The 26,829-nt window shown below is 35.2% G+C and overlaps 1 protein-coding gene across 6 annotated transcripts; it reads left to right on the forward strand.

The window, feature by feature from the left end:
• Window positions 1-312: 312 nt before the first annotated feature.
• Window positions 313-26,595, forward strand: pip5k1ca (phosphatidylinositol-4-phosphate 5-kinase, type I, gamma a). Of its 6 annotated transcripts, none has more exons than XM_089134981.1 (18): window positions 313-639; window positions 8,736-8,767; window positions 8,883-8,969; window positions 9,964-10,094; window positions 10,171-10,288; window positions 10,398-10,550; window positions 14,073-14,372; window positions 14,450-14,655; window positions 15,737-15,820; window positions 15,945-15,993; window positions 16,726-16,810; window positions 17,354-17,515; window positions 18,227-18,368; window positions 18,458-18,487; window positions 20,054-20,158; window positions 20,907-21,063; window positions 24,790-25,032; window positions 25,163-26,595. In XM_089134981.1, the coding sequence occupies exons 1-18, from the start codon at window positions 528-530 to the stop codon at window positions 25,163-25,165; spliced, it is 2,199 nt and encodes a 732-aa protein (XP_088991107.1). In that variant the 5' UTR covers window positions 313-527; the 3' UTR covers window positions 25,166-26,595. The 6 variants fall into 6 exon arrangements, with proteins under 6 accessions (XP_088991107.1, XP_039538786.2, XP_039538790.2 ...); XM_039682852.2 differs by having other exon boundaries at window positions 314-639; window positions 18,221-18,368; XM_039682856.2 differs by having other exon boundaries at window positions 314-639; window positions 18,221-18,368; window positions 24,940-25,032.
• The last annotated feature ends 234 nt before the right edge of the window (window positions 26,596-26,829 follow it).

The raw sequence follows: 26,829 nt of genomic DNA on the forward strand, positions 1-26,829 counted from the left end.
AATCAAATAACCGTGTTTCCCTACTGTTTATCGCTAAGATTTTGTTCAATCAGAGGTGTCAAAAGTTGTCTGGCAAAATGTGAAATTTTTCGTCAAACTACCACATTAGTCACTGCAAAACTCTAATAATCAGTGTAAAAGGCATTCACAATATATGTCGTAATTTCGTTCAGATTTACTTTATTTTCAATACCAAGTTAGCATAGGCTGAAAGACAAACAGCAAAACCAGCCCAAAAAATTATTTGTCCGTGGTTTACCAAATCGGTTCAATTGAACCATTCAGTCTGTTCAAACGAACGATTCGTTTGTGAATCGGACATCCCAACCGTGTGCTTGACAGCTCAGAGGAGAGGTCTGAAGGACCACGACGCGCAGGAACAGTCCTCAATCTCTCTCATTATTTTTTGTTAGCTATTCAGATTCATATTTAATCATAAAGGCCACAGAAAGCTGTGTGTAGTTTAAAATATTCGCTATCATCCGTTGCCAGCGCTCTCGCTCAGAGTATTCATCCCGGGATTTTGAATGGAAGTGGAGGCTGAAGGGGCGGCCAGCCTGTGTGAGGCCAGGGAAGGGAGTCCGTTATCCGGGGCAGCATCATCCGATGACGGGGGGACGACAGACGACGGGGACGCGGGTAACTAACCATTCGGGCTTTGATTCGATGGAGGGCTTTAAAAATACTTCGGTTCATGCAATTTCATCTGATTGATTCAGGTGGCTGGGATGCACTCTGGGATAGAGCTAGCAAGACTAGCATTCATGCATGGAGAAGGGACACTGATGCATGTGATATATCATTCCTGCATCAGATTGTTGGGATTCTCATGCAGCCATAGAGAGAAAGAGAGAGAGTGTGTACTGTGCGATCATAAAAGGCTATTTAGTTTTATGGGCATGTTGTTGGTTTGATATGACGGGTTAGAACCAGAATCAGCTCGCTAGCCGTCAGCATAGCAGGGACACTGGGTAGATGACAGATGGGATGATGGGGGTTTCAGGTGAGAAATGGGGTAAAGGCTTGTATTGCATTTGTTGAGAATAAATGCCATACAATGTTTATTAAACATGCAAATTTGAATGCATAAAATGTATTTTGTAGACTAGATGGCATTTTACAGCAATGTTTTGTTTTCAGAATGATTTTTCATGATTTTTTTTCAGAATGCCCTTTTTCCTAATATATTTCAGTGTGTACAATAGCTTATGTGTCTTAGAAACATTTTATGTCACTTCGATTTAGCATTTTTGTTATTTTATTCATTATAAATCATTTTTAAAACCATTATATAGCTTATGTTGTATACACACACACACACACACACACACACATATAAATATTGTTGGTTTAACTTAAAAAAATAAGTAACCTGGTTGCCTTAACATTTTAAGTTCATTGAAATTGAAAAACTGAGTTAATACAATGAAGAATATTGATTTAATCACCAGAAACTCAAAATATTATGTTATCTGAACTACATAAATGATCTAAGTTGACTTGACAGTGTACAATACAAATCTTATTGACCTAGAAATTGTGCAGTCTAAAATTTTTCTTAATTTATGTCTTAATATATATTTTGTAATATTTTTTTTTTCAAATTTAATTTTTTTATCCCACTGTATGCCATGGTATGTTAACAAACACACAAACAAATCCTTCTTGAGCCTTGCACTTGATTCAATCTGATCATTTTTATTTTTTTGCTTTCATAACAATTACTTTATTTATCAAATACACTCTTGTTTCTAAGGGAATTTGCTATTATCTTCTCGGTTCCCCATTTGCGTTTTTTTTCCTGCTTTAAATAAGTCACGTATCTGTGTGTGAGGTGTCAATGAGTGTGTTCACATGCACACTACGCAGATAACCATCAAAAATCGCCTCATTCTGTAAACCCAGAACACAGTAAAAATAAAAAAGGAAATATGTTTTAACACTGCTTTAACTTAACTTTAAAATAATTTAAGCAATGGTCTACTTTTTTTTATAATTTATGCAAGATTCAACTCAGTTTTTAAGTCAGTTTAATGTAATTTAAGTTGAAACGACTTAAACAACCAAGTTGATTGTACTTACAAATTTAAGGCAGCAACCTTTTTTACAATAAAAGGATTGAAAGCTATGTTTCAAATTATAATTAATTTCAGTTTTTCCTCTGCTTTTAACATGAGTATGTAAACGGTTATACACAAAAAACAAAACAATATATCAGTTTAAGATAGTTCTTGTGAACACACACACACACACACACACGAGTCATTATATTGAAGAGCACAAAATGTGATCCGTTCCAAAAAGAGCCCATGTTCAGTAGTATGCACTTAAGATTGACCTTTATCCAGCTAATTGTTGACAAGGTTTGTTCTTTTGCGTATGTGTTGAAGCTTTGCAAACTCGATTGTGGTTACCGTTGTTCAAAGACATAAATGTCAACGCAATTGGCTCGTAGTAAATGTCACATACTCTCTTGTAGTCCCATCATCTTCTCTTTAATTGCTAAAAGTGCATCCAAACACTCCCTGAACTCCCCCGGCGTCTCCTGCCTCGGCATCTTCCTGTTTTCATTGGTTTTCTCCGTGTAGATACTGGAAAAACATGCTGACTGACTGTTGAGCATGCTATCACGTGACATGGCCTGTCAGTCATTTTCTCACCTGAAGGGACATGGACACAGTCATCCACCCTTGTTTTTTTGGGGTTTTTATGTTTTGCTCCTAAAATTATATACAATTTTAGTGAGTCACATGTTTAATTGAGTTCTTTAGCTGTGTTTATATGTCCAAAAAGGTTGCTAAGAAATTAAATGTTTACATTTGTGCTTAAAATTATTTGTTTTTTTCTGTTTTCGAGTGTTAGATGATGGCATATTTAATCTAAATGTTCAAATAGGGGATATAATGCACAGCTGAATATCCCATTTTGATGGATACGATAAATGAAGAAAAAACTATTATCGGCCGATGGCCAATATATGATAAAAACATATTGCTATTGTTCGCCTGTGCAAAACTCACCGCCACAACACTAGGATGTTGGTAGCCGCATACTTTTTTTTTTGCAAATTTCCCAAAAAATTTGCAAAAAAGTTGCAAATTTAATTTCTGCGAAAAAATTGGAACATCGCGAAACAATTTTCGAATAAACCGTTCTTGCTCTGCTGTGTTACAAGTAAATTTGTTTCTGACATAGTTTATGTTCATGTCTTTCGAGATGAGATGATTTTGTTGTGTATTTATTTGCATCTTAGGCCGTGTGTCCACCAAAGCGTTTTTATCCAGCTGAAAACGCCAGACGCTCTGCTAAAGACGCCGTCCTTTGGGCGCTTGAGAGCGTTTTGGCAGCGCAGCGTTTTTTCCGTTGAGACGTTTCGTTGCTATGATACAGAATATCCGCAGCAGTTTAAATGTTGTGACAGTTGAAAACAAAAAAAAAACGCTCAGCGCCTCGGTACGCTCATGGCGTTTAAAAAACGCGGCGCTCCCATTGAAAACAATTGAAAACATACGCCAGGCGCGTGGAAAAACGATTTGGTGGACACACGGCCTTAGTGTTTCCATCCAGTTTTTTTATGCAGTATCACAAAATTTTTATAAATTCTTAAGTGTGAAGAAATGTGTGATTTATTTGTTTATTTTATTTGTTGTTTTATTGCCTCGAAAAATTGTAAGTTACAATGTATAGAAAAGTTGAAAACATTAGGCAGTTTAAACTTATATGCTATTTACTGTTGGTGATCATGTTATTTTACATATGCACATGATTACATATGACGCCTGTGCTTTGATCAGCACTCTTTCAGAAGATGTGTCATAGCGCCCCCTACAGTACAACAGTGAAAACACGGAAAGCTGGAAATGTCCGTCAATGGCGAGGAATTTACTGCAATAGGTCTATAATTAGAAAAATAACAGTGCAGTAAACAGTAAAACTATTTGTTTAGTGTGTTTATAATTATGATAATACATTAAAAGAATGATTATAATAAAAAAATTATAAAGTTCAAAGCTGTGAGTAGGGCTGTCAAACAATTATTCGCGATTAATCGCATCCAAAATAAAAGTTTGTGTTTACATACTATATGTGGGTGCACTGTGTATAATTATTTTGTACATATATATATATATATACACAAATGCATGTATATTTAAGAAAAAAAATATTCTTTTTATATTAATTCTTATTATTAGTTATATATAAATCTATATACAGTATATACATGAAAATATTCATATTTATATATACAAAATAATTATACACAGAGCACCCACATATATTATGTAAACACAAACTTTTATTTTGGATGCGATTAATCGTGATTAATCGTTTGACAGCCCTAACTGTGAGCAATAATATTACTCTTTACAGATGATTGCTCCTGTATCGACCCGTCCGAATGATAAATACCTGGATTGTTGTTCTATTCAGAGGCCGTCTCGCTCGGCTCATAAGAACAAAATTGAACAGATGAAGGCCGAGATAGGAAAAGATCTATATTGTAGATGAATTGTAAAACAATTTCATTACCGCCAAATGGACCATCTCAAGCACCACTTCGGTATGATCATGTGGTGGTGGTGGTTAATGTACACAATTAAAGCATCTGTGAAATGCAGACATGGCTTTCTCGGTTTATACACATAACATCCCATGAGATGCATATATAATCAAACCCTAGGCGATACTCAAAGCTGTTATAGTGTTCTATAGCTCGCTGATATTGCTTTGCAAAACAGGGCAGGTCTGTCTGCACACTCTGCGCACTCCATCTATTTCCTCAACCCGTGTTATTCTAAGAGCTCAGACTGATGGGAGTTTTCAAGCTCTGGTGGGAAATGGAAAACAAGCAAGAATTGCATAATGGTGTCTCTCTGTATTCCTTGCCCTCCTCGCTCATGTCCCGAAGAGGATGGAGCTTTTTATAGGCCCTGCAGAGCTGACCAGGGCACTGGAAGACACTCAATCCCATCGGCACCTCAGAGGGAGTAGAGTGTCTTATGGGACGCAGACTCCCCGATTGACATATTTGTGTTTAATGCATTGTAACCAACTGTTGTTTATGAAGAGTTACCGGAACAGCTATTTTGAAATGGTTCCCAGAACGTTGTCAAATAGTTGCTAAAGTGACGTGTATTGTTGTGTTGTGCAAGTGTGTCTATTGTTGTTGCATCTCCAGTAGTTTGTTGTTGTTTTGTCTCATCCGTAGGCATAAAAATGAAGTATACTTCGGGCTTAAGTCTGTTAACTAAGAATGAACTTTGAATAAAAGCGTCTGTTGAACGGGGTGTAACTTAAATTAAATTAGCAAGAGGAACTTGTTTTTGTTTTCATCTCTCAGATCAGAAGTGAGCCATGAAAATGGTTTTGTGGGCTTAATGGTAGGTTTATAATCTCTCGTTTCCTTTGGTTTTCTTTATACGGTTCTGTTTTGCGAGGTTATGAGAAGTTGTTCATATGTATTGTCATTTTACTTCAAGTATTTAGATTTTTGCCATCATATATGTGATATCGTCATTCACCCAAAGTAGCATATACATGCTAAGTCTTTGGTAAATTTAGTCTCATATAATGAATGTTAGTTTGAGGTGTCAGGTGACACCTCAAAGATTATGTCGTCAAGTTTTTCATTTCAAGTCCATTTTGAGCTGGCTGTGATCACACCCAAAGCATATGGAATATCAGGAGGTGTTATGCCAATTCATTAGCACTGGAGATGTTATGTGCTCTTACCCGTGTTTTAAAAGTTTGTTAAGTTCATTATGGCTTGACATAGAAGTGTCTGAACATCATTTCATAATAGAATCAATATATAAAAGTGTAGTCTTGAGTAACTCAACACTAGGCTAACTCAAGGCTAGGCTAACTTTAGGCTAGTTTAAGGTAATGTTTATAGTGCTTTAGCTTAAAATAATATTCCCCACAGCTCTATTTAACACAATTTCCCTTCCACAAATTCAGTTTCTGAACCTTTGTATGTTTTGTAACAACTTTCAACAGTTTATTATACATTTTGTGTGTCACATATGTAGCTAGCTTAGATGATAGCACATATGCTCAGGCACTGTCTCAAGTAGGCAGTTTAAATCTCTTTTCCTCTGTACCTATAAATAAAAAGCACATTTTTGCTGGTCTTTATTAGATGTGTGGTTGACCCTGGCTAGTGAAGTATAGCAGAAAATCCTACAGCATGTTTGCCCTTCAGCTTGAACTGAGGCCAAACCTAACATCAACGAACAAGGTCTAGGAAAAAGCTCTTTTATGGAGAACCATAATGTTGCCCAAACAGTCCAAACCAGTTTCAGGAGCCCACATTTACAGCTGGATCCAGAAATAACAGGAACTATTGGTCATGAGGCTTGTTGGTGTGGATGTGCTATTTCAGAGGTGAAAAGAGACATTACAGCCTTTATGTTTTTACTGACTTTGAGCTTCCAACTTCACAACAACAAATTGAGCTAAAGTGGGAAGATTTCAGGTGGAAAATCCAGCTTGTAATGAATATCTCGCTAGCCAAGTTAGCCAGCACGGGTAATTGGTAGAACATCGAGCTAGCAACAAACCAGCTTACAGTTGGTAAATGTCATTTTAGCTGGTCTACCAGTCCAGCCATCTGCACTAGATGGTGGACCACCTGCCATGTTTCAAAACACAGTTACCAGCTTAAACGTATAGTTAGTTCACCAAAAAAATATTATTTACTAATAATCTTCCAAGTTAGCTGGTAACTGTTGCAAATGTATCAATGAGTTAAAATGTCAAGAACTGATTCAGATCAACTGAGTGGTTTCCAATGATTCATTGAAGATCGAACTTGTTAAAGGAGTAGTTCACTTTTAAAAAAACTTTTGCTGATAATTTACTCACCCCCATGTCATCCAAGATGTCCATGTCTTTCTTTCTTCAGTCGAACAGAAATTAAGGTTTTTGATGAAAACATTCCAGGATTTTTCTCCATATAATGGACTCCAATGGGAACCAAACGGTTCAAGGTCCAAAAGACAGTTTCAGTGCAAACTGCAAACTATTCAAAGGGCTTTAAACTATTTCAGACGATGAATAAGGGTCTTATCAAGCGAAACGATCTGTCATTTCAAAAATAAATAACAAAGTTTTATAAGCACAAATGGTCGCCTTGCTCTGTTCTGTGATGAGCTCGTTCATCAAACTCGTTCATCAAAATCTTTTTTCGAGTCATGACTCGAAGGGTCCTAGATAAGACCCTTATTCATCGTCTGGTGTCGTTTAAAGCCCTTTGAAGCTGCACTGAAACTCTCATTTGGACCTTGAACCGTTTGGTTCCCATTGAAGTCCATTATATGGAGAAAAATCCTGGAATGTTTTCATCAAAAACTTTAATTTCTTTTCGACTGAAGAAAGAAAGACATGGACATCTTGGATGACATGGGGGTGAGTAAATTATATCAGCAAAAGTTTTTTTAAAAGTAAAACTACTCCTTTAACCATCACAAGAGTAGATTTTCTGCTAATAATCATTTTAACTGGGCAGAAAGTCAAGAACTAATTCAGTCTGATTTGTTAGCAAATTGATCTGATTTTGTGAACCATTTCAATCTTACAAAATAAATAAAAAAATTCTGTCAAAATAAAAGTATGATGGTTAACGGTCACAATAACCATACATTTTAAGAACTGTAATTTTACAGTTGCAAGAGAAGATAAAGTATTTTAATTATTTTATTTTATATTACAACAGTAATATTATCTTGTTTTTTTTGTAATTATTGTATTTTTATTTACTAATGATAATATTGTTGTATTATTTTATTGCCAATTTATATAACTTTATTTTATAGCCATATTGAGAGATATTCACATATTTTATCTCCATATTGTGCAGCACTACAAACAAGCACAGCAATTTTTTAATCACGTTTTAATCACAATTATTTTCGTGCAGCCCTAAAATTATGCTTTTATGTCTTTAAAGTTTAAAACCTCCAGAATAATTCGTTGTAAAGGCATTGAATAGAGTAACCAGCACATTTCTCAAAATTTCTCCTTTTCTGTTCTACAAACAAAAGAAACTCCTACAGGTTTGGAACGACATGAGGCTGAGTAAATGGGGACAGAATTAACATTTTTGGGTTGAGTTTTCCTCAAAGCTGTTTTTAGCTGTAATTTCCAGCATGTCCGTCGTCTTGGTTTTGCTGTTTCTTTCTCGCTGCATGGCTATGAGCTGCTCTGTCTAGCGGCCAATGCCCTATTTAGAGCAGCATGTGTCTGTTGATGCCACATGCATATGCAAACTCCGAGAAAGCTTGTTGACCTTGATTGGGATGCCATGGAAACCGAGGAAGTGAATGGGAGCGTGTGCAGACGCGTCTGGGACGACCGTGGGGTGTGAAGCACAGCCCAAGGAATCCAGCCGTCAGCTTCACATGGTGTATTTTCATCAAATCGTCTTTGTCCACAAACATCCCAGTCGCCATTGACAGCTGCTGCTGATGCTCGAGGGGCAGCGATGGAATATAAATGGAGGCTGAAGAATAATGAAGCCGGCTGATGATGTCTGCGCTTTAGCGGGTGACCTGTTGACCCTTGAAGTCTGGTTATAATTTCAGATGAACATGTGTCAAATAATCATAGGCACACAAATCTGGATTTAAATCCTGACTGTCTGAATTTTTCATTTTGCAATCAATGAAATGTAATCCTTTAATTGAGATAGTGTCGTCAATACCCGGTTAATCACTGTTCTTTTTCTTTCCTAGACACGATATCAAAAAAGGCTTTCATCACAGAGGTACTTTCCTTTACCACATATCAAGAATATCTACTATTAGATTGCAAGGAAACCTGTTCATGATGTAGGCATTACAGGTTGGTGGTATCTTATATTTTTGCTCTTTTTACACCAGATGCCTTCATCATCAGGCCAGCCGGCTCATGGGAAGAAGATCGGTCACAGAGGAGTGGATGCTTCAGGAGAAACCACATATAAGAAGGTGCATTGCTTCGAATCAATATCAACAACTTTTTCTAAATTCGTAACTGGTTCCATTTTAATTATTTTAGTTACTTCTTGTACGAAATCAGCTCATGTTATTTATTTTAAATGTTCAGTGTTTTATTTAAAAAATAAATAAAAATAAATAAATAAATAAATAAATAAAAAATAAATAAATATACATATATATATATATATATATAGTTTCTGAAATAATAATAATAACGGCCGATATATCGGAATATCGGATATTAAAACCAACAAATATTTGTATCGGTATCTGCCTTCAAAATCCTTTATATATACTTTGTATATATATATATATATTGGTCAAAATTGTATTTTTAATTGTACATGCTCATTTTCTCTCTTTTTACATTTAGATTGTTTGCCGTTTTCTAACGCTAACCTAAAAACCTTTTCTAGATTCGATTTTAATTTCATTCAGATTCAGTTTGATATCGGTTGACATTGTATATTTAATTGTAGATGCTTATTTTCTCTTTTGTTACATTTAGATAACCCTTGCCATCTAACACTAGCCTTAAATGAATCTATAAAAACACTAATAATTTAATAACAGTAAAATGTAATATTTAGTAAATCTCAAAATAAATATCCCTTTTCATACTGTATATTTTAAAAATGTAATGCCTAACATTTAAACCATTTTATTTTAGGTTCATTTTATTTATTTATTTATTTATTTTTAGAAAAAAATAGTGTTTATTTTTAAAATGTACAAACATACAAATTATTGTATGGTATTATAATATTAATAAAAAAATTATCGGTTTATCTGTATCGACCAGATTTGCAATATTGCTTATAAGCTCGATCCACAGAAATGTGGCACTAGATATCGGAACAAAAAAAAAAAACGTAGATTAAATGATCAATCTCTGGGTTAATATTTAAGAAAATGAATCTCTGGGTTAATATTTAAGAAAATGTATCTCAAGTCATTTATATCTGTGTTTTTTTTTTTTCAGACCACATCTTCAGCACTCAAGGGGGCCATTCAGCTTGGGATTGGCTACACGGTTGGCAACTTGAGTTCCAAGCCGGAGCGGGACGTCCTGATGCAGGATTTCTATGTGGTGGAGAGCATCTTCTTCCCCAGGTGAGCTATCCGTCTGAGATTGATGTTGTGTGTATCATTTCACATGCAATAAATGTTCTTCTCCTTGTTCTTCCAGTGAAGGGAGCAACCTGACACCAGCTCATCATTTCCCAGACTTCCGCTTCAAAACCTACGCTCCCGTGGCCTTCCGTTACTTCAGAGAGCTCTTCGGGATACGGCCGGATGACTATTTGGTGAGAGATATAAGCTAAAGTCTAGTTTTTGTAATAAATGCTTGCATTTATTCAGGGCCACTGAAGAATCGCTCAACCTGAATTTATCTATATTTGTGTTGGCCTTTAGTATTCGCTCTGTAACGAACCACTGATTGAGCTGTCCAATCCGGGAGCCAGTGGTTCAGTCTTCTATGTCACCAAGGACGATGAGTTCATCATCAAGACAGTTATGCACAAGGAGGCGGAGTTTTTGCAGAAGCTCCTTCCTGGATATTACATGGTGAGTTGCTGTACTTTGACTGATGCATTTTAAATTGGGTTTTTAATGTCCAATCCCGATATCTAGAGAACAGGGTGTATATATTATGCAAGACATTAATACTGCATTATATCGCACAGTTTATTGACAGAAATTTATATGTAGCCTACATAAAATTAGTTAAATACTTATTTTACACAATATTTAATTTATTTTGAAACAGACACAGTGGTGAACTAATATTTATGTGCAAATATTAACCGATTATCTGCCTGTCAAATGTTTATTGGTGTATCACTAATGCAGCCTGTTACTTTTTGAGAAGCTACATAATTGAGTATCGGTAGATATCGGTTATTTACGATATTAGAATTTATTCAAATTTATCGGGCAAAACGGATATGCAAATTTATTGGGGGTGATAAAGTGTTTAGTGTTTTATTTTTAGTTAATTCTGACAATAAATGATCAATTATTATCAGCCAGAATTTTAATAGTGTGCATCTTTATTTAAAACTAATGGTCAACTAATGTATATTTTCAATGTCCTATGCCGATATCTATAGAGCAGGACAATAAATATGGCATGATATAATAATTTAATGATAGCAAACTAGATGTAGCCTATATAAAATTACTAAAAGTAATTATTTTGACACAATTTTAAAATACATTTTAGAACTGAAACAATCGTGAGCTAGTATTTATTGCCAAATATCGGCCAATTATCTGTATTTTTTTGTTGACTTACTATTTAAATTTTTGAGCTACAATAATTTCACAGTAAAAACAGAGGTTATGATGTTATTTTTTGGTATGTTGTTACTTTGTGAGAAACAATATATCTGTAACAGATCGATTATTGACTTTTTTTCTTTAATTATCGGTGAAATGTTTACATTTTATTTTTAATTAACTTTGACAATAAATTATTTTTATTGGCCATAACATGAAAATAGTTATTGGCTCATCAGTATCAGACAGAGTTGTATTATCATTTCATGTTTTTTTTTTTTTTTTAAATTAATGGTTGATATTGGTTTTCAATGTCCAATAAAATATCTAGACTAGAGTGGCTGATGGTTAATATAATACTGATAATTATGCTACAGTACGTTATATAATAGAATATAATGATAGAAAATGAGATGTAGCCTTAATAAAATAACATTATTTTCAATATATTGAACTATTATCAGCCTGTGCAGTCAATCATGAAGATCTAGTTTTTCAGTTACAATAAGCTAGGCTAAAATACACAGTGTATGTTGTTATTCAGTACTTTTCGAGAAAGATGCTTTCCAGCCTATTATCACATGCTGTCACAAATCAACCACCTGGTTAAACAACAACACTGCTGATTACCCAACAAGCTATTTTGAGGCGATTTGTCGGCTATTTTCCTGAATAATAAAATAAATGACACAATTAGCATATAAACTGTGCTTGTTCCAGCTTTATGTCTCCACTGGACCAATCCAATTCACAATATAAGTACAAAAGGGTTTGGTTTCCAAGAGAACATGGGTTTTTCTTTCAGTAGACGATGCCTAAATGGGTTCTCAGTGTCAGCAGAGTCAGACCAGTGACTGGCTTGGCTTGTTCCATCCATTCAGCTGGAGCTAATGAGCCCATGAATAGTGACGGATCAGTTGTTGTTCAGCAACAATGCTGACCTTGGCCGGTTTGCCTACAGAAATCTGTCTTTAGCTGTTTTCCTCTTTCTGTTTCTCCTCTTTGATCATATCTTGTAGGACAGGTCACCTTTGGGAAGGTGATGGTTGTTCCACAAAGCTCCTCTAGGTTGGACATCTGCTTCATTGCTTTGCCTTTGTGTGGTGCTTTTTAAGAGGATGTAAAGTCCAATTTAATTGGAATCAGTTGTTTTTACAACGCAAACTAAATGCCTTTGGCGTTTTTTGTGTGTGTGTGGTTGAAATCGTGTGTTTTGAATCTGGAATGTGGGAAAACAAATAATGATTACTTCAAGGTAATGCATAAATGCTGTTATTGAACTAGTATTAACATTAAGAAGTGGTCATCAGCAAAAGTGTGGTTTGCATGCGATTTTAAGGAATAGTATCAAAAAACTAAAATTCTTCTATCATTTATTCATCATGCCGGTCTAAATCCGCGCGACTTTCTTTCTTCGTGGAACACAAAAGAAGCTGCTCTTTTCCATACGGTGACTGTGAACTTGGCTCAGAGGCTCGAAAAAATGACAAAAAAGCTATATAAAAGTATCATACAAGTACTTCTTTTTGTGTGGGGAAAAGGCTGAAAAGATGAGATTCTTTTCTGTTCTTCCGTGGAACACAAAAGAAGAGGTTTTGAAGAATATTCATGCTGCTCTTTTCCACATGTGACCATTAAGGTTAAAATATGACAAAATAGCTCAATTAAAGCACTCTTTTTGTGTAAGGAAAAGGCAGACGAGTTATTGTTTGTTGAATATCTCATTTGAATTTCCTCATATTTAAACTGGCAAGTTCGTCAAACATGGCGGAACACATTTTGCCGCACAACATTTTAGTATCGGGTTAATAAATGGTGACAGAATTGTAACTATTCCTTTCAAGATGAAATCTATTAATTACACAATGCATGTAACCAACAAATACTAATACAATCGTTTTTCCACAGATGTGTAGCACTGCATGGACGACCTGGATTTGAATTAGAGCCCGACCGATAAAGGATTTTGAAGGCCGATACCGATACAAATATTTTTGGGTTTTAAAATCCGATATATCGGCCGATATTATTATTATTTTTATTTCAGAAACGCGCAACAAAACATTAACAGATTTCCCTAACATAGTTATTTGTAGTTATTTTTGAGTTTTAACTAAAATAATATGATAAAGCATTTTACAAAGAAACTTGTTTCTTTTATTGTCACAACAGAACAGAGAAACATCAAAATATATTAAAGTTCTGATAAATAAAATAATAATTAGTCCCTACATTGCCTTATAATCATCAGTTGCTGCCTGCTTTCTAAAACCTACGTAGATAGCACAAGATACGTTTGATACTTTTTGTATCAACTCTATGTCTAAATGTTCACTCCTCGCAAGTCGAACTTACATTTTACAATGCGGAGACGGTAACTAGAGATATGCTAGTTATAAATACAGTAATCATTACTTTATTTAGGCAGAAAAAGTTCATTGTGGTTTCCAAGCTCATTAATGTTAACGTTAGCGGTCTTCCACTGATGATAGTGGCATTAGCTAGCTTTGTGGTTAGCTAGTCTATGATGAGCCATAATTTAGCAATGGATAACGTCATACTGCAAATTGTAAAACATACATTTTCAATATAACAGGCCAAAGAGAGATGATTGAAGCGTGTTTTGTCCGTTTTTATTTCATTTTTGAAATATTCATTTATCGGCCATTATAACTGCCGATACCGATAGTTTAGAAAATGCCTAATATCGGCCGATAATATCGGCAGGCTGATATATCGGTCTGGCTCTAACTTGAATATTCGTTTACTCTGATTCGTTTACTCTGGGCATTTTGATTTTTCCTGCAGAACTTGAATCAGAATCCTCGCACCTTATTGCCCAAATTCTTCGGGTTGTACTGCGTACAATCGGGCGGCAAGAACATTCGAATGGTGGTGATGAACAACGTTTTGCCCAGGGTGGTGCGCATGCACCTCAAATACGACCTGAAGGGATCCACCTACAAGCGACGAGCCTCTAAGAAAGAGCGGGAAAAGGCGAAGCCCACTTTCAAAGACCTCGATTTCATGCAGGACGTTCAAGACGGTCTCCTGCTTGATACTGACACGCACAGCGCCCTGGTCAAGACGTTGCAGAGGGACTGTTTGGTACGTTTTGTACAGTGTGCTGGTGCCTAGAGAGCATGTCTGATTAGGAGCTAAATTGATGTGTTTTTGATGTTTAGGTCTTGGAAAGCTTTAAGATTATGGATTACAGTTTGCTGCTGGGAGTACACAACATCGACCAGGCGGAGAAAGAGCAGCAGATAGAGGGATCTCAGGGCAACAGTGACGAAAAGAGGCCGCTGGCACAGAAGGCGCTTTACTCCACTGCCATGGAGTCCATACAGGGAGCGTCGGCCTGTGGAGAGGAGATCGACACTGACGACACGTGAGCGGCCCAAATATATTTAGGATATTTAAAAAGATATGTGACGCATTTTCAAGTATTCAAAATTCTAGCTGATACCAATAGCCTGGTAATTAATTTTCATGATTATAGGGATGTTATTGCCTATAATCACTACATTGAATTCTCTACTAATTTGATACTATTTTTTAAAGATTAATTTTACAGTTAAAAAAAAAAAACCAAACATTTCTGGATAAAATCAAGCCCTGTCCTGTTAGATATCATGTTTCATCTGGAATAGCATTTATTATGGATGGTAATGGATTGCAAACAACAAATTCATGTTTACTAACCCAAAAATGCAACTTTTTAAAAGCGAACAGACATTTTTATTTTGTCTTTTGTTTTTGTGGTGTTTAAATCCTATTTATTTTTCGTATTTTATTTGTTTGAATTTTTTTCCTTTTTTGCTCCCAAAACTATAGCTACTAATTTTTCATTTTTTTTCCAAAACAAATAAATTTTTTTGTTTTTTTCCTAAAATCTAAAATCGAGTCCTGTCTGTTAGATATCTTGTTTCATCTTGAAATGTGTCACATTATGGAAGTAAATGGATTGCAAGAAACATATTCATGTTGACTAAAGGGGCGTTCACTACACGTTTCATTGACTTTGCATTTCAAGTTTAGTGAACTCTGACCTGCAAATTTGTGACATATGAAGCCGTGTGACCAATAGAAGATCGATGAGCCACGGCTTGAACTCTTAGCTAAATTAAAAGTGGAGAACATTGTGTATTTGAACTTTTTTGTGATTATTTGTGACCGTTGCAGTGTGCGTAGACATTTTGGTCTAATGTGACTGTGGGTTACCCAAAAAAAAATTAGTTTTTAGAAATGAAATTTTGTGTTCTATGTTTTTATCTTATTTATTTATTTAAAAAAAAAAAAATTATTTAAGATTTTGCCAACTTTGGCAAACACTTTTCAGTACTATTGCAAATTTGTTCCCAAATGTATAGTTAAGCGCTTCATTTCAGATTATCAAGGTTTAGACTTTTGAGTTGGCCATAAAAACTTTAATATCCATATCCATATTTCTCATGTTTTTTCCCTGCCAGGATGGGCGGCATTCCTGCAGTCAATGGAAGAGGAGAGCGGCTTTTACTGTACATCGGAATAATCGACATCTTGCAGTCTTACAGGTGCTTGCGTCAACCTCCCCGACTCACGTCACTTATGATTTACATCATGAGGCGTGTGATTCATCGCTTGCCAGTATGATTTAAAAGCACCATGGAGTGATTTTTTTTCTTTTTTTCTGTTTAGGTTAATAAAGAAATTGGAGCATACGTGGAAGGCTCTAGTCCATGATGGGGTGAGGATTTTCTTGCATTTCAATGGCTTTTATCTAGAAAAGACCTTTTCTAATATATGAACACCATTGTTCCATGAAAGTCGCTCTGAATGAATAGCTTTAAGTTAACATCCAGCTGTGTTTTGAGACTCTGTGGTCTTTGACCTTCACTATAATTCTTCCTTCTTCCTACATTTTCATGTTAATAAAGCAGGGTCTTCTGCTGTACGTTAGCACAAACGGTGTTTACTGAGAATTATGGGGTTTTGGAGGAAATGCTTGTAAAATGTGCACTAATTTGGGACCATTTTTTTAGAGGATGTGCTAATTGGGCTATTGCTGGATATGAAACGCACATGCACATACCCCCCACACACACACACACACACACACACACACACACACACACACAGACACTAATTTTCTCCTCAGCTCAGCTGTGAATAGAGGAAATTTCTCCAACCCTGCCTGTGACGTGTCAGTCTACGTCATACTGTGAATGGCTCGAGATTCATTTGCATGCTAATTAAGATATTTATAGAATTAGAGCTGGTATATCTTGATCAAGTCAGCTTGAAGTGTTGTCTGGTGTCTCCATGAATAATGTTTCACTGGAAACCTTAAGTTTGACTTAAAGCCTCCATGAAAATTATTAGTATTGAACTCAGTATTTAACTGTAATTTTCCATTTGGTCAACTGGAACTGCAGCTATTCAGATGGTTTACTTATTCGCTGTCTCTTTCACTCTTCAGGACACAGTGTCTGTTCACAGACCATCTTTCTATGCGGACAGGTTCTTCAGATTCATGAGCACTACTGTATTCAGAAAGACTTCATGTGAGTTGAATTTATATTACTGAATCACATAGAATAATTTCATGGTCCGCATGAAGATTTAATGATAAAGTAATAGGGATGCACCAGTTTGAAAATTCGACCACAATTGGGCTACATAAAGGAAAAATAAAACACAGAATTGTAGTGTGTAGTATGAAATAGGATATTTATTTTGGGATTTCCTATAGATTACATATAATATTTTATTAAATATTTTTTTATTTAAATAATATTTTTAAAAGATGAACTTAAAATGACAGCAAAAGTAATTTTAATATTCTGTACCAATACATTTTTCTAAAATCTGTCATATCGGCTGATAACTGATAAGGTACGTTGCATTCCTAAAATGTACTTTCAAATTTATATCTAAAATGTATGTGAAAAAAACCAAAGATGTTTATTATCAATATAATTTACAAGATTTTTATTTTTAGATAATAATGAAAGTAAAAGTCGTAACCGTAACCCTTCTAATGAAGCTTCGCCTACTTTCATTATGATAATCAAAGATATCGAAACTATTTTAACTGTTTCTTTCAGCGTTAAAATCCTCTCCGTCAAAAAGGGGTCGTGGGGGTCTAGCCGTGGGCAAATACGGCGGGCCCGGAGCGGCCTGGTCGGCCAGTCAGCTGCCCTTTGTGAGAGACGAAAACATCTACGACTTGAGAGGAGCCCGTAGCTTTCCCACACTGGACGATGATGGTAAACAATATACGAAATACATTCTTCATTCTCAACTAGGTGGACTTAAAGGGTTAGTTCACTTTGAAATTCATTTTTGATATGTTTTAGCTTACCTCAAGGGCATCCAAGATGTAGGTGTTTTTGTTTCCACAGTAGTTTCAATTTTGATATTTTTAGGTCAAACCGTTCTTGTATGTCAGTCATATAATGGAGGTCTATGGTCACCACCTCAAAGAGCATGCACAGAGAAGTCCAAATTAAACATGATTTAATGACTCGTAAATGGCCTAAGACACGAAACGAGCGGTTTGTGTGAGAAAACGAACAGTATTTATATCGTTTTTACCTCTTGTAACTACAGCCACATCCAAGTGATCTGAGGGTGCGGGCATTTTGTGGCTGTGATTACAAGAGGTAAAAACGATATAAATACTGTCCGTTTTCTCACACAAACCGCTCGTTTCGTGTTTTAGGCCATCAATGTGTACTTACATTTATGAGTCATTAAATCATGTTTAATTTGGACTTCTCTGTGCATGCTCTTTGAGGTGGTGACCATAGACCTCAATTATATGACTGATAGACAACAACGGTTTGACCTAAAAATATCAAAATTGAAACTTTTGCGGAATCAAAGACGCCTACATCTTGGATGCCCTTGAGGTAAGCTAAAACATATCAAAAAATGTATTTCAAAGTGAACTATCCCTTTAATGGTTACAGTTTCAGGTCGGACGGATGTGCTTCCCTGCACCCCTCCTTCATTCGAGGAGGCCACCACAGCCTCCATCGCCACCACGCTGTCCTCCACCACCTCTCTGTCTATCCCAGAACGCTCCCCCTCGGACACCTCCGAACAACCGCGCTACAGGTACGAGTAAGACCCTGTCTGTCGCTCTGTAATGTTCCAGCGCCATGGCTGTAGCGGGTACAATTAACTCTCTGTCCTCTTCCGTACAGGAGACACACCCAGTCCAGTCATGAAGAAACGTAAGTAAAACGGAGACTGGTCTGCAATATGGGTCCGTGTATCATCCGATCATTTGATTTCCAATTTGAAATGAAATAAGCAGAAATGAGAAAACGGCTCCTTTGTTTGTTGTTTTTGTTTTTTCATGACTTCAAAATTCGTTTTCTACATGTGGGCGTTCATGAGATGCCCCCTTCTACTGATTGGTCAAGTTTATGTAAAAAATTCAAATCAAAAATTAAAATTCTGTCCGTATTTTCTCACCCTCATGTTGTACCAACCCCGTAAGACCTTCGTTCATCTTCGGAACATGAATTAAGATATTTTTGATGAAATCTGAGAGCTGGATCACTCCTCCATACTAGTCCATAGGCTTCTTGAGGGATTGAAACTTGCCGGGCTCGAAAAGTTATTAAAGACATCGTTAAAATAGTCCAAGTGACTTCAGTGGCTCAATCTTGAGTTTATCAAGCGACGAGAACACTTTTTGTGTGCAAAAAACAAACAAAAATAACAACTTTATTTCAACTAACTAACTTCTGATAACAAACAAAAAAAATGTTTAATATAAGTGACTTTGTGAACGGTTGACCACAAACCGAGCCTTCATTTTAAAGGGCAATTTCCAAATATCTTTTATTTATTTGTTATAATATGGGTATTTTGGGTCACCCGTCTTATTAATAGTATATTTGGTAATAAAGTTGTTGTTTTTATTGTGTTTTCATTAAAAATAAAGGCCATCATAAAAACTTATAAAGATCAAAATGAGTTGGGCCAACATAATTTAATTGAGTTGGGCCAGCTTAATTTTGTACAATTTAATTCTACAAATTAAATCAATAATAAATGTATAATTTTAGAAATTAAGTTGCCTAAACTCAATAAAATTAAGTTGGCCCTAAGTTGTTATGATGGCCTTTATTTTTAATGAAAACAATAAAGATAAAATAAAATAAAGAATAAAAATAATGCCATCATAACAACTTAGGGCCAACTTAATTTTATCGAGTTTAGGCATCTTAATTTATAAAATTATAAATTTATTATTAATTTTAATTAATTTTCCAAAATTAAGTTGGCCCAACTCAATTAAATTGTTGGCCCAACTCATTTTGATCTTTATAAATTGTTATGATGGCCTTTATTTTTAATGAAAACACAATAAAAAAACATCAACTTTATTACCAAATATACTATTAATAAGACGAATGACCCAAAATACCCATATTATAACAAATAAATAAAAGATATTTGGAAATTGCCCTTTAAAATGACGTCTCAGTTTGTGGTCAACCGAGAAAACAATAAAACAAAGACAAAGTCACTTATATTAAACACTTTTATTTGTTGTTTGTTATCAGAAGTTCTCTTACCCCTTTAATTGCGTTCGCTATCATTCTGTCAATCATCTGTCTTATTCTCGCAAAATTATTCTGAAAGTTTATGATTCATAACACTTGTTATAAATTACATACTACATAAAATACAATGTTTATTGCCCTCTTGGGCTTGATCTTCTTCTTAATGGAAGGGTTTGATCTTGGTGATGTCGTTGGCTGAGCCCTCTGCTGGTGTTGTTGTAGAATGCAGGATGAGGACCAGCAGACCATCACAGTGGAGGTGGAAGTGGAGGGGCGATACGACAGCGAGCTCACCCTCGTGGCTCCCCAGGTATCGCCAGAAAACAGGTACGAACTAAAAACTGAGAAACTACCTGTGCACTTATTATATATTTATTTTTGAACACCAGATGTTGTTGAACGTGTTGAAAAAAAAAGATCTTATTGAAGTTTCATGGAATTAAGGGCGATGATTTAAATGCAAATGCACTGTGTGGATGTGAGATCAAGGGTATCATGGGAATAAGGAATTAGACATGCTTCATTCAGCTGAGCTCACCTGCTGAAGCTTCTCATTGTAATGGCAAAACTACACCATGGAAACTCCCACAGAGGAACATAACCAAACAGGAAGCGCTTAATCAGCTAAACCCAAACGTTTTTGTGCTTGCCAGGCACATTATATATATATATATATATATATATATATATATATATATATATAATTTTTAAATTTTGAAGAAATAGAAAAAAATAGAAATTTTGAAGAAAGTTCATGCTGCACTCTTCCATACAAAGTTGCATAAACTCAGTAATTGAAATAAGGCTGAATTGAAATAATATGCAAATATTAGATAGTTTGCTATGATAACTATCAAATAAATAAGTTAACTAAAACTGAAAAAAATTTTTTTGGTATATAGAAATATTTTTAAAAACAAAAACTTAATAAAAATGGCAAAAGCACATAACTAAAATGAAAAGCCAATTCAGTATATTAATAAATAATATAATAGTATATAAATGATACTTGAATAACACTGCATACAACAAAAAAATCTCTAAATTGTTATATTTTTTCCTTTTCCACATGCAGTGAAGCTCCAGAGACGTTTCTAGAAGCTTCGTCCTCCTCCGTCCCAGCGAGCCCCAGGATAGTCGTGGAATCTGACAGCGCCAGTCAGGCCTCGGGCTGTACGAGCCGTGCCTCTGTGGACGAGGATGATGATGTGCCAATTACAGACATTTATTTTGTAAGCCCTTCACTCATTTGAACTACAAATATGTATTGTTTTTATAAAGAAATGCATCCGAGGAGAGCTTGAACCACCTGATGACCTAATGTCAAAGCATTAAAAACATAATATATAATATTTTTGTGTTTCGTACAAATAAAAGTATCTAAACATTCTTAAAACGCAATAAATTTACTTAAAAAGGAAAACAGCTATTGCATTAAGATAGACTATATGAGAATAAATCTTGAGAGTTTTTTGTAGCACAGTCTAATATTTTTCTTATATCTAATATTAAGCATAAATCTAACAATATTTAGGTTTATGGTTAAAAATAAGAAAATATAAGATTAAAATACATGATATATTCTAAGACAAAAATTTTATTATTATTTTTTTATTAGTTATTTATTTTTGATTAATTGAAGGATGTTTAAATATTTTTACTCGAATGAAAGAAAAAAAAAATATGATGATGTGTTAAATTTAATTTTTGAAACTATAATGTTCCACAAAGAAAAATTAAGCATATTTTAGAACCAATTACTAATTTTGCAATTTTTTTTATGACAATTAAAAACATTTTCGCCCTGATTTTGACAATACTATTAAATGTTTTTGTTGCAATAAAAACAAACAAGAATGTATTATTTTAATTGTATGTATGTTTAAATTATGATACTATTTTAGGCGTTTTTTGTTTTTATTCAATTTGTTATTTATTAAGAAAAATCATGTGTTCAGACCTCAGAAAACATTATAATATTATGATACTGACAATGAGAATTATGAGAATTTATCATTAATAAATGAATATTTAATTGTCATGGAAATAATACCAAAAAACCCCACCTTTTTTCTTTTAAATATTTTCTTCAAGTAAAAATACATTCATTTAGGGGTTAAACATGACTGTGACGTGTTCTTGATAGACTTTGTGAGATTCTCCCAAGTAGTAAACAGTGCTAATGTGACCATTGTTGAATTAATGGTGACTAAAGGAAACGTCTCCAATACGGGACAGAAGACAGAATCTCACAGAGGGTCTCTGTTGGCACGTGGGTGGGTGGGTATTTATGTCCGGAGGTGTTAGGACCTCCTATTTTTATCTTCAGTCTCTGTATGACTAGATAAGACCCATTTAAATGATGTTTGAGTCCTTTTGTTTATTTCTGAATGCTGATGATAACATTATATGTGTGGTAGCTTTGAAGAACACTCACACAATAGACGCATTCTGGCCCATGAATGACAAAATAAATGGACGTGCCAATGAATCCACAGGGATGTGTCTGAGAACAGCCAAGAAAACTGAGAAATAGCATTTGTTAGACACATTGAGGCCCTTCGGATGCCTAATGAACTCAGTTGAATGCTGAAAAGAGGCTTAGAGACACTCAAGCGCCATCTATTGAATTATTCATCCATTAACACCCTGCACCAGCTGCTCCGTCGTTCTTTCCTCTTATTAATGGAGCTGTCAATTTTTTCATTTATCGACTGCTAAACTGCACTCCATCTCCTTGGCATTTTCATTACCATCCTGCTATCTTTCTTTATGTGTCTGCTGTCTCTGTCCATCTCTCTTTCTCTGCCTCTTGTAAGTTCTCTGATGGCGGCGTCTGTGTTTGTCAGCCCATCACACACAGAAAAAGGCACAATGTAAGTTTTAGAGGAAACTAGTTTTAGAATGAATTAGCCTTTGATGTTCATAGTTTTTTTTTAGACTATTTTAGCTTTTTTCCCACCCTTTGACTATTAAATACTATTCAATTAAACAGGCAGTTTTTGTTACTGTACCTTTAAGACTTTTATATGCAAATTAACTCACTATAATACCTTTGCAATTGTTTTAGATGAAAATAGTAATTTTTTTACAGTGTAGTCTTTGATCAAGGTATAACCTTCTCTACAAGTGAAATGACTTTTCTTGTTTGCTGATGTAATGAATGCCTTGTGGGCGGGGGGAAATAAAAGTAGCCAACAATATCAATGTTAGTTTATCGTTATCCAATCAAATCCTGATGGATAAAATGTCCTGTCCTACTGTATTTTCCATTTATTTATTCTGTTTGAAAATACTTGCGTTATATAGTGCTAAAATAAAACGTGTTGCGTTTCGTAATTTGATTAAGATTTGTTATTAACGTTAATACGGTTGGAAAAGTAGTCTACATTTTTTGATACACGATGCAAATTTATGAGTGAAAATGCGAACTAATTCGTACCCTCGTATTAAGTAAATCTTGCGCACAGTAAAAATTTGTTCCATTGTTTTACTAAATCGTGGCCATGTTGTAATAATTCGATCCCTTTTTTTAAAGCTACACTGTGTGATTTTTACCCCCATCTAGCAGTGAAAAGGTAGATGACCATCCAGTGAATATTAGTTTCTGTTCCTCTCAATTCCGATTTCGTTTTAATTCCTACGGTGGCCAGTGTAGTCCAAGATTAACATGGCTTCCAGTTCGACCTCGTCCATGAGCGTTAACTCAAACATAAACGAGAAAGGCGAAGCTTGAATTAACAGGTCTGTCCCTCTTTGGCTAACGTACTTTCAAGATGGAGGGGAACCACTCACCCGTATGTATTTTCAATGGCCAATTATACACTCACGAGAATACTTTATTACTTGAACAAAGTAAATATACATTAATGAGCACATATATTTTTGAAAGAACTAAGTGTTTTTTGCTAAGAATAAACTAAAAGAGTTACACAGTGTAGCTTTAATTAGTTCCCTCGTTTTAGCAAATCGTAGCCACGTTGAGCTAATACGTTCCCTTGTTTTGATTTTATTGAATTTTTATTAAAAAAAGGGAACGAATTATTACAACGTGGTCACGATTTAGTAAAACAAGGGAACACATTTTTACTGTGCGCAAGATTTACTTAATACGAGGGTACGAATTAGTTCGCATTTTCACTCATAAATTTGCATGGTGTATCAAAAAATATAGACTACTTTTCCAACCGTATTAACGTTAATAAGGAATCTTTTACTTGTCTATCTGCAGGGCTGCACATGACATGCAGAATATATATATATATATCATGGTGACAAAATAAGAATTTGTTTCCACAAACTAAGTATTCGTTCTATCGCTTTAGTAGTAGATCATGGCTACGATTGACTAATTTGTTCACTCGTTTAAGTTAAATAGTATCCACGAATTAAAGAATTCGTTCCCCCGTTTTAGTAAATCGTGGCCACGTTGAACTAATTCATTCCCTTGTTTTGATTGAACTAAATCAAGGGAATTTATCATAACATGGCCACGATTTACTTAAAGCTACACCGTATGATTTTTACCCCCATCTAGTGGTGAAAAGGTATATGTCCATTCAGTGAATATTAGTTTCTGTTCCTCTCAATTCCGATTTCGTTTTAACTCCTACGGTGGCCAAGGTAGTCCAAGATTAACATGGCTTCCAGTTCGACCTCGTCCATGAGTGTTAACTCAAACGTAAACGCGAAAGCCGAAGCTTGAATTAACGGGTATGTCCCTCTTTGGCTAATGTACTTTCAAGATGGAGGGGCAACATGGCGACCAACCTTAGAACCCCTTACCCGTATGTATTTTCAATGGCATAATGTACACTCATGAGAATACTTTATTACTTGAATGAAGTAAATATACATTAATGAGCACATATATTTTTGAAAGAACTAAGTGTTTTTAGCTAAGAATAAACTAAAAGAGTTACACAGTGTAGCTTTAAAACGACATTTTTTTTTTACAGGTTCCGTATCTGTCTCTTCCCACTGCATTTCTAATCTCCCTCTCTGCCACTCTTGTTTCATATCTGTCTTCCTCTCTGCATATCTCTGCTGGCTGCTTCTGTGTGTCTCCACCCCTTCTGGCTCCCTCTGCTGTCTTGGTTGTGTACCAGCAGCCTCCAGAAGACAAAAGCTGGGTGTATTCTCCTCTGCACTTCAGCACAGGGTCAAAGACCCTTCCAGAGGACGAAGAGGAGAGTGAAACAGTAAGTGCGTGCCGTGTCGTGTCGTGTTCGACCTGGGTTTGTAATTCTAGATGTTGACGATTATTCCTCGCACATTCTTTAATTTACACTTAAGCCACAGTATTCAAACGCTATTAATGTGTCCCAACAGTAATCAGACCTCAGGAGAGAGGAGCAGCTCCAAGGTTTGGACTCCTCAGACTCGTCTCGTCCGGAAGCTTTACTGGTCGGATGCTACATTAACTCAAGCTTCATTTTCATCGTTTTCATCACCCACTTCACAAACAACACCAATGTCCAGACGTATTTATGAGGAAAAATTTATATATTTGTTTAATTATTTTATTTTGTTGACATGTTTTATTTTTTCGTTCCTTGTCTAATTTACATACTGTGAACGTGTTCTCCGATTTGAGCTCTGGGGTGCAAGACTCCTAAGAGTAGGCTGTATGCTATATTTTAACTGAATTATTATAATTTTGTATTCTTTTGGGCTATAGGCTATGTGAGCTTAATTTAAAAAAGAAAGACATTGTTTATAGTTATTTATGCTACTCTGGTTGTCAATGCACGTTGGTTATGAGTAGCGTTTGAAAAAATGCAAATTTATTTGTTTTATTTCTAATTAATCTGCATTCAAATGATAGTTCATATTGTGTTCTATTTCTGTTGCAGTTCTTTAATCCTAATTTTATTTTTTTAATTTTTGGATATCCCCTCCCCCGTCATCGGGTCTATTAAGAAGATGGGACCAAATTATTGTGTGGGAGGCCAGATATGTAAACCAAATTGTTAGCATATCACAATCATTTCACTATCAGAAATATTTCAGTTAAAAATGTTTTAAATTGTAAATCCATATGTATAGAATTTGTGTGTGTGCCTATGCAGTGAGCGTGTTTGTGGTTTTGAGTAAGCGAGTGTATCATTTTACAATGGAAGTGTGTGACACTGATTCTTATGACGTGGCCAGTTGCTATTGCAGTTGTATCTAAAATAAAAAGGACTACTGCAGCAATATTTGTAAAGTGTAGCACACACAAATTTTGGTTGCCTTAATTTGTTTTGCCAACCTCAATCCTATTGTAGTTATAAAATATTCACTGATTCAGTCTTTTTTTCTGTCTTAGAGAATTTGTATATAGATCTTTAAATACATATAAAATATATTTTAAATGTTATTTGAACTTTTATTTTGTAATTTATTTTGCAAAAGATGTCCAAGCTTAGGGCCACACAAAACCCACGCGTTCTTCCAGTGTTGAGGACATGCACCATTTCTTGTGTTGTCTTTCTTTGTATCATATGTATAAACTTTACAGTTCAGATTGTAAAGTCTATATGTGCTCAGACATACAACTGTATCAATCGCTTACTCTTCCAACAGTTGAGCTGTGTTTGTGTGTGTGGTCAAAAAGCTGTGTGCCCCCTCAATATCAAGAGCATGAGTCTACTTACATCGATGTACAGCATAGACATTTATCCTACAAAAAACAAAACAAAACAAAAAACCTACCACAACCAATGGACCCATGTGTGTACATTTGTTAAAACCCTTAAAATAAATTCAACTCTTGATTCACAGGTTTCTTGTTGATTTTTATATTTTAATATCTCGTTTCTTATACCATTCTGAATTTCCTAAGTATTACAAAAAGGTTTGTAACGTGGAAAGCTACAATGTGTGATTTTTACCCCCATCTAGTGGTGAAAAGGTATATGATCATCCAGTGAATATTAGTTTCTGTTCCTCTCAATTTTGATTTCGTTTTAACTCCTACGGTGGCCAATGTAGTCCAAGATTAACATGGCTTCCAG

This window comes from Pimephales promelas, chromosome 2 (genome assembly GCF_988280905.1).
Source record: "Pimephales promelas chromosome 2, fPimPro1.hap1.1, whole genome shotgun sequence".
Classification (NCBI taxonomy): Eukaryota; Metazoa; Chordata; class Actinopteri; order Cypriniformes; family Leuciscidae; genus Pimephales; species Pimephales promelas.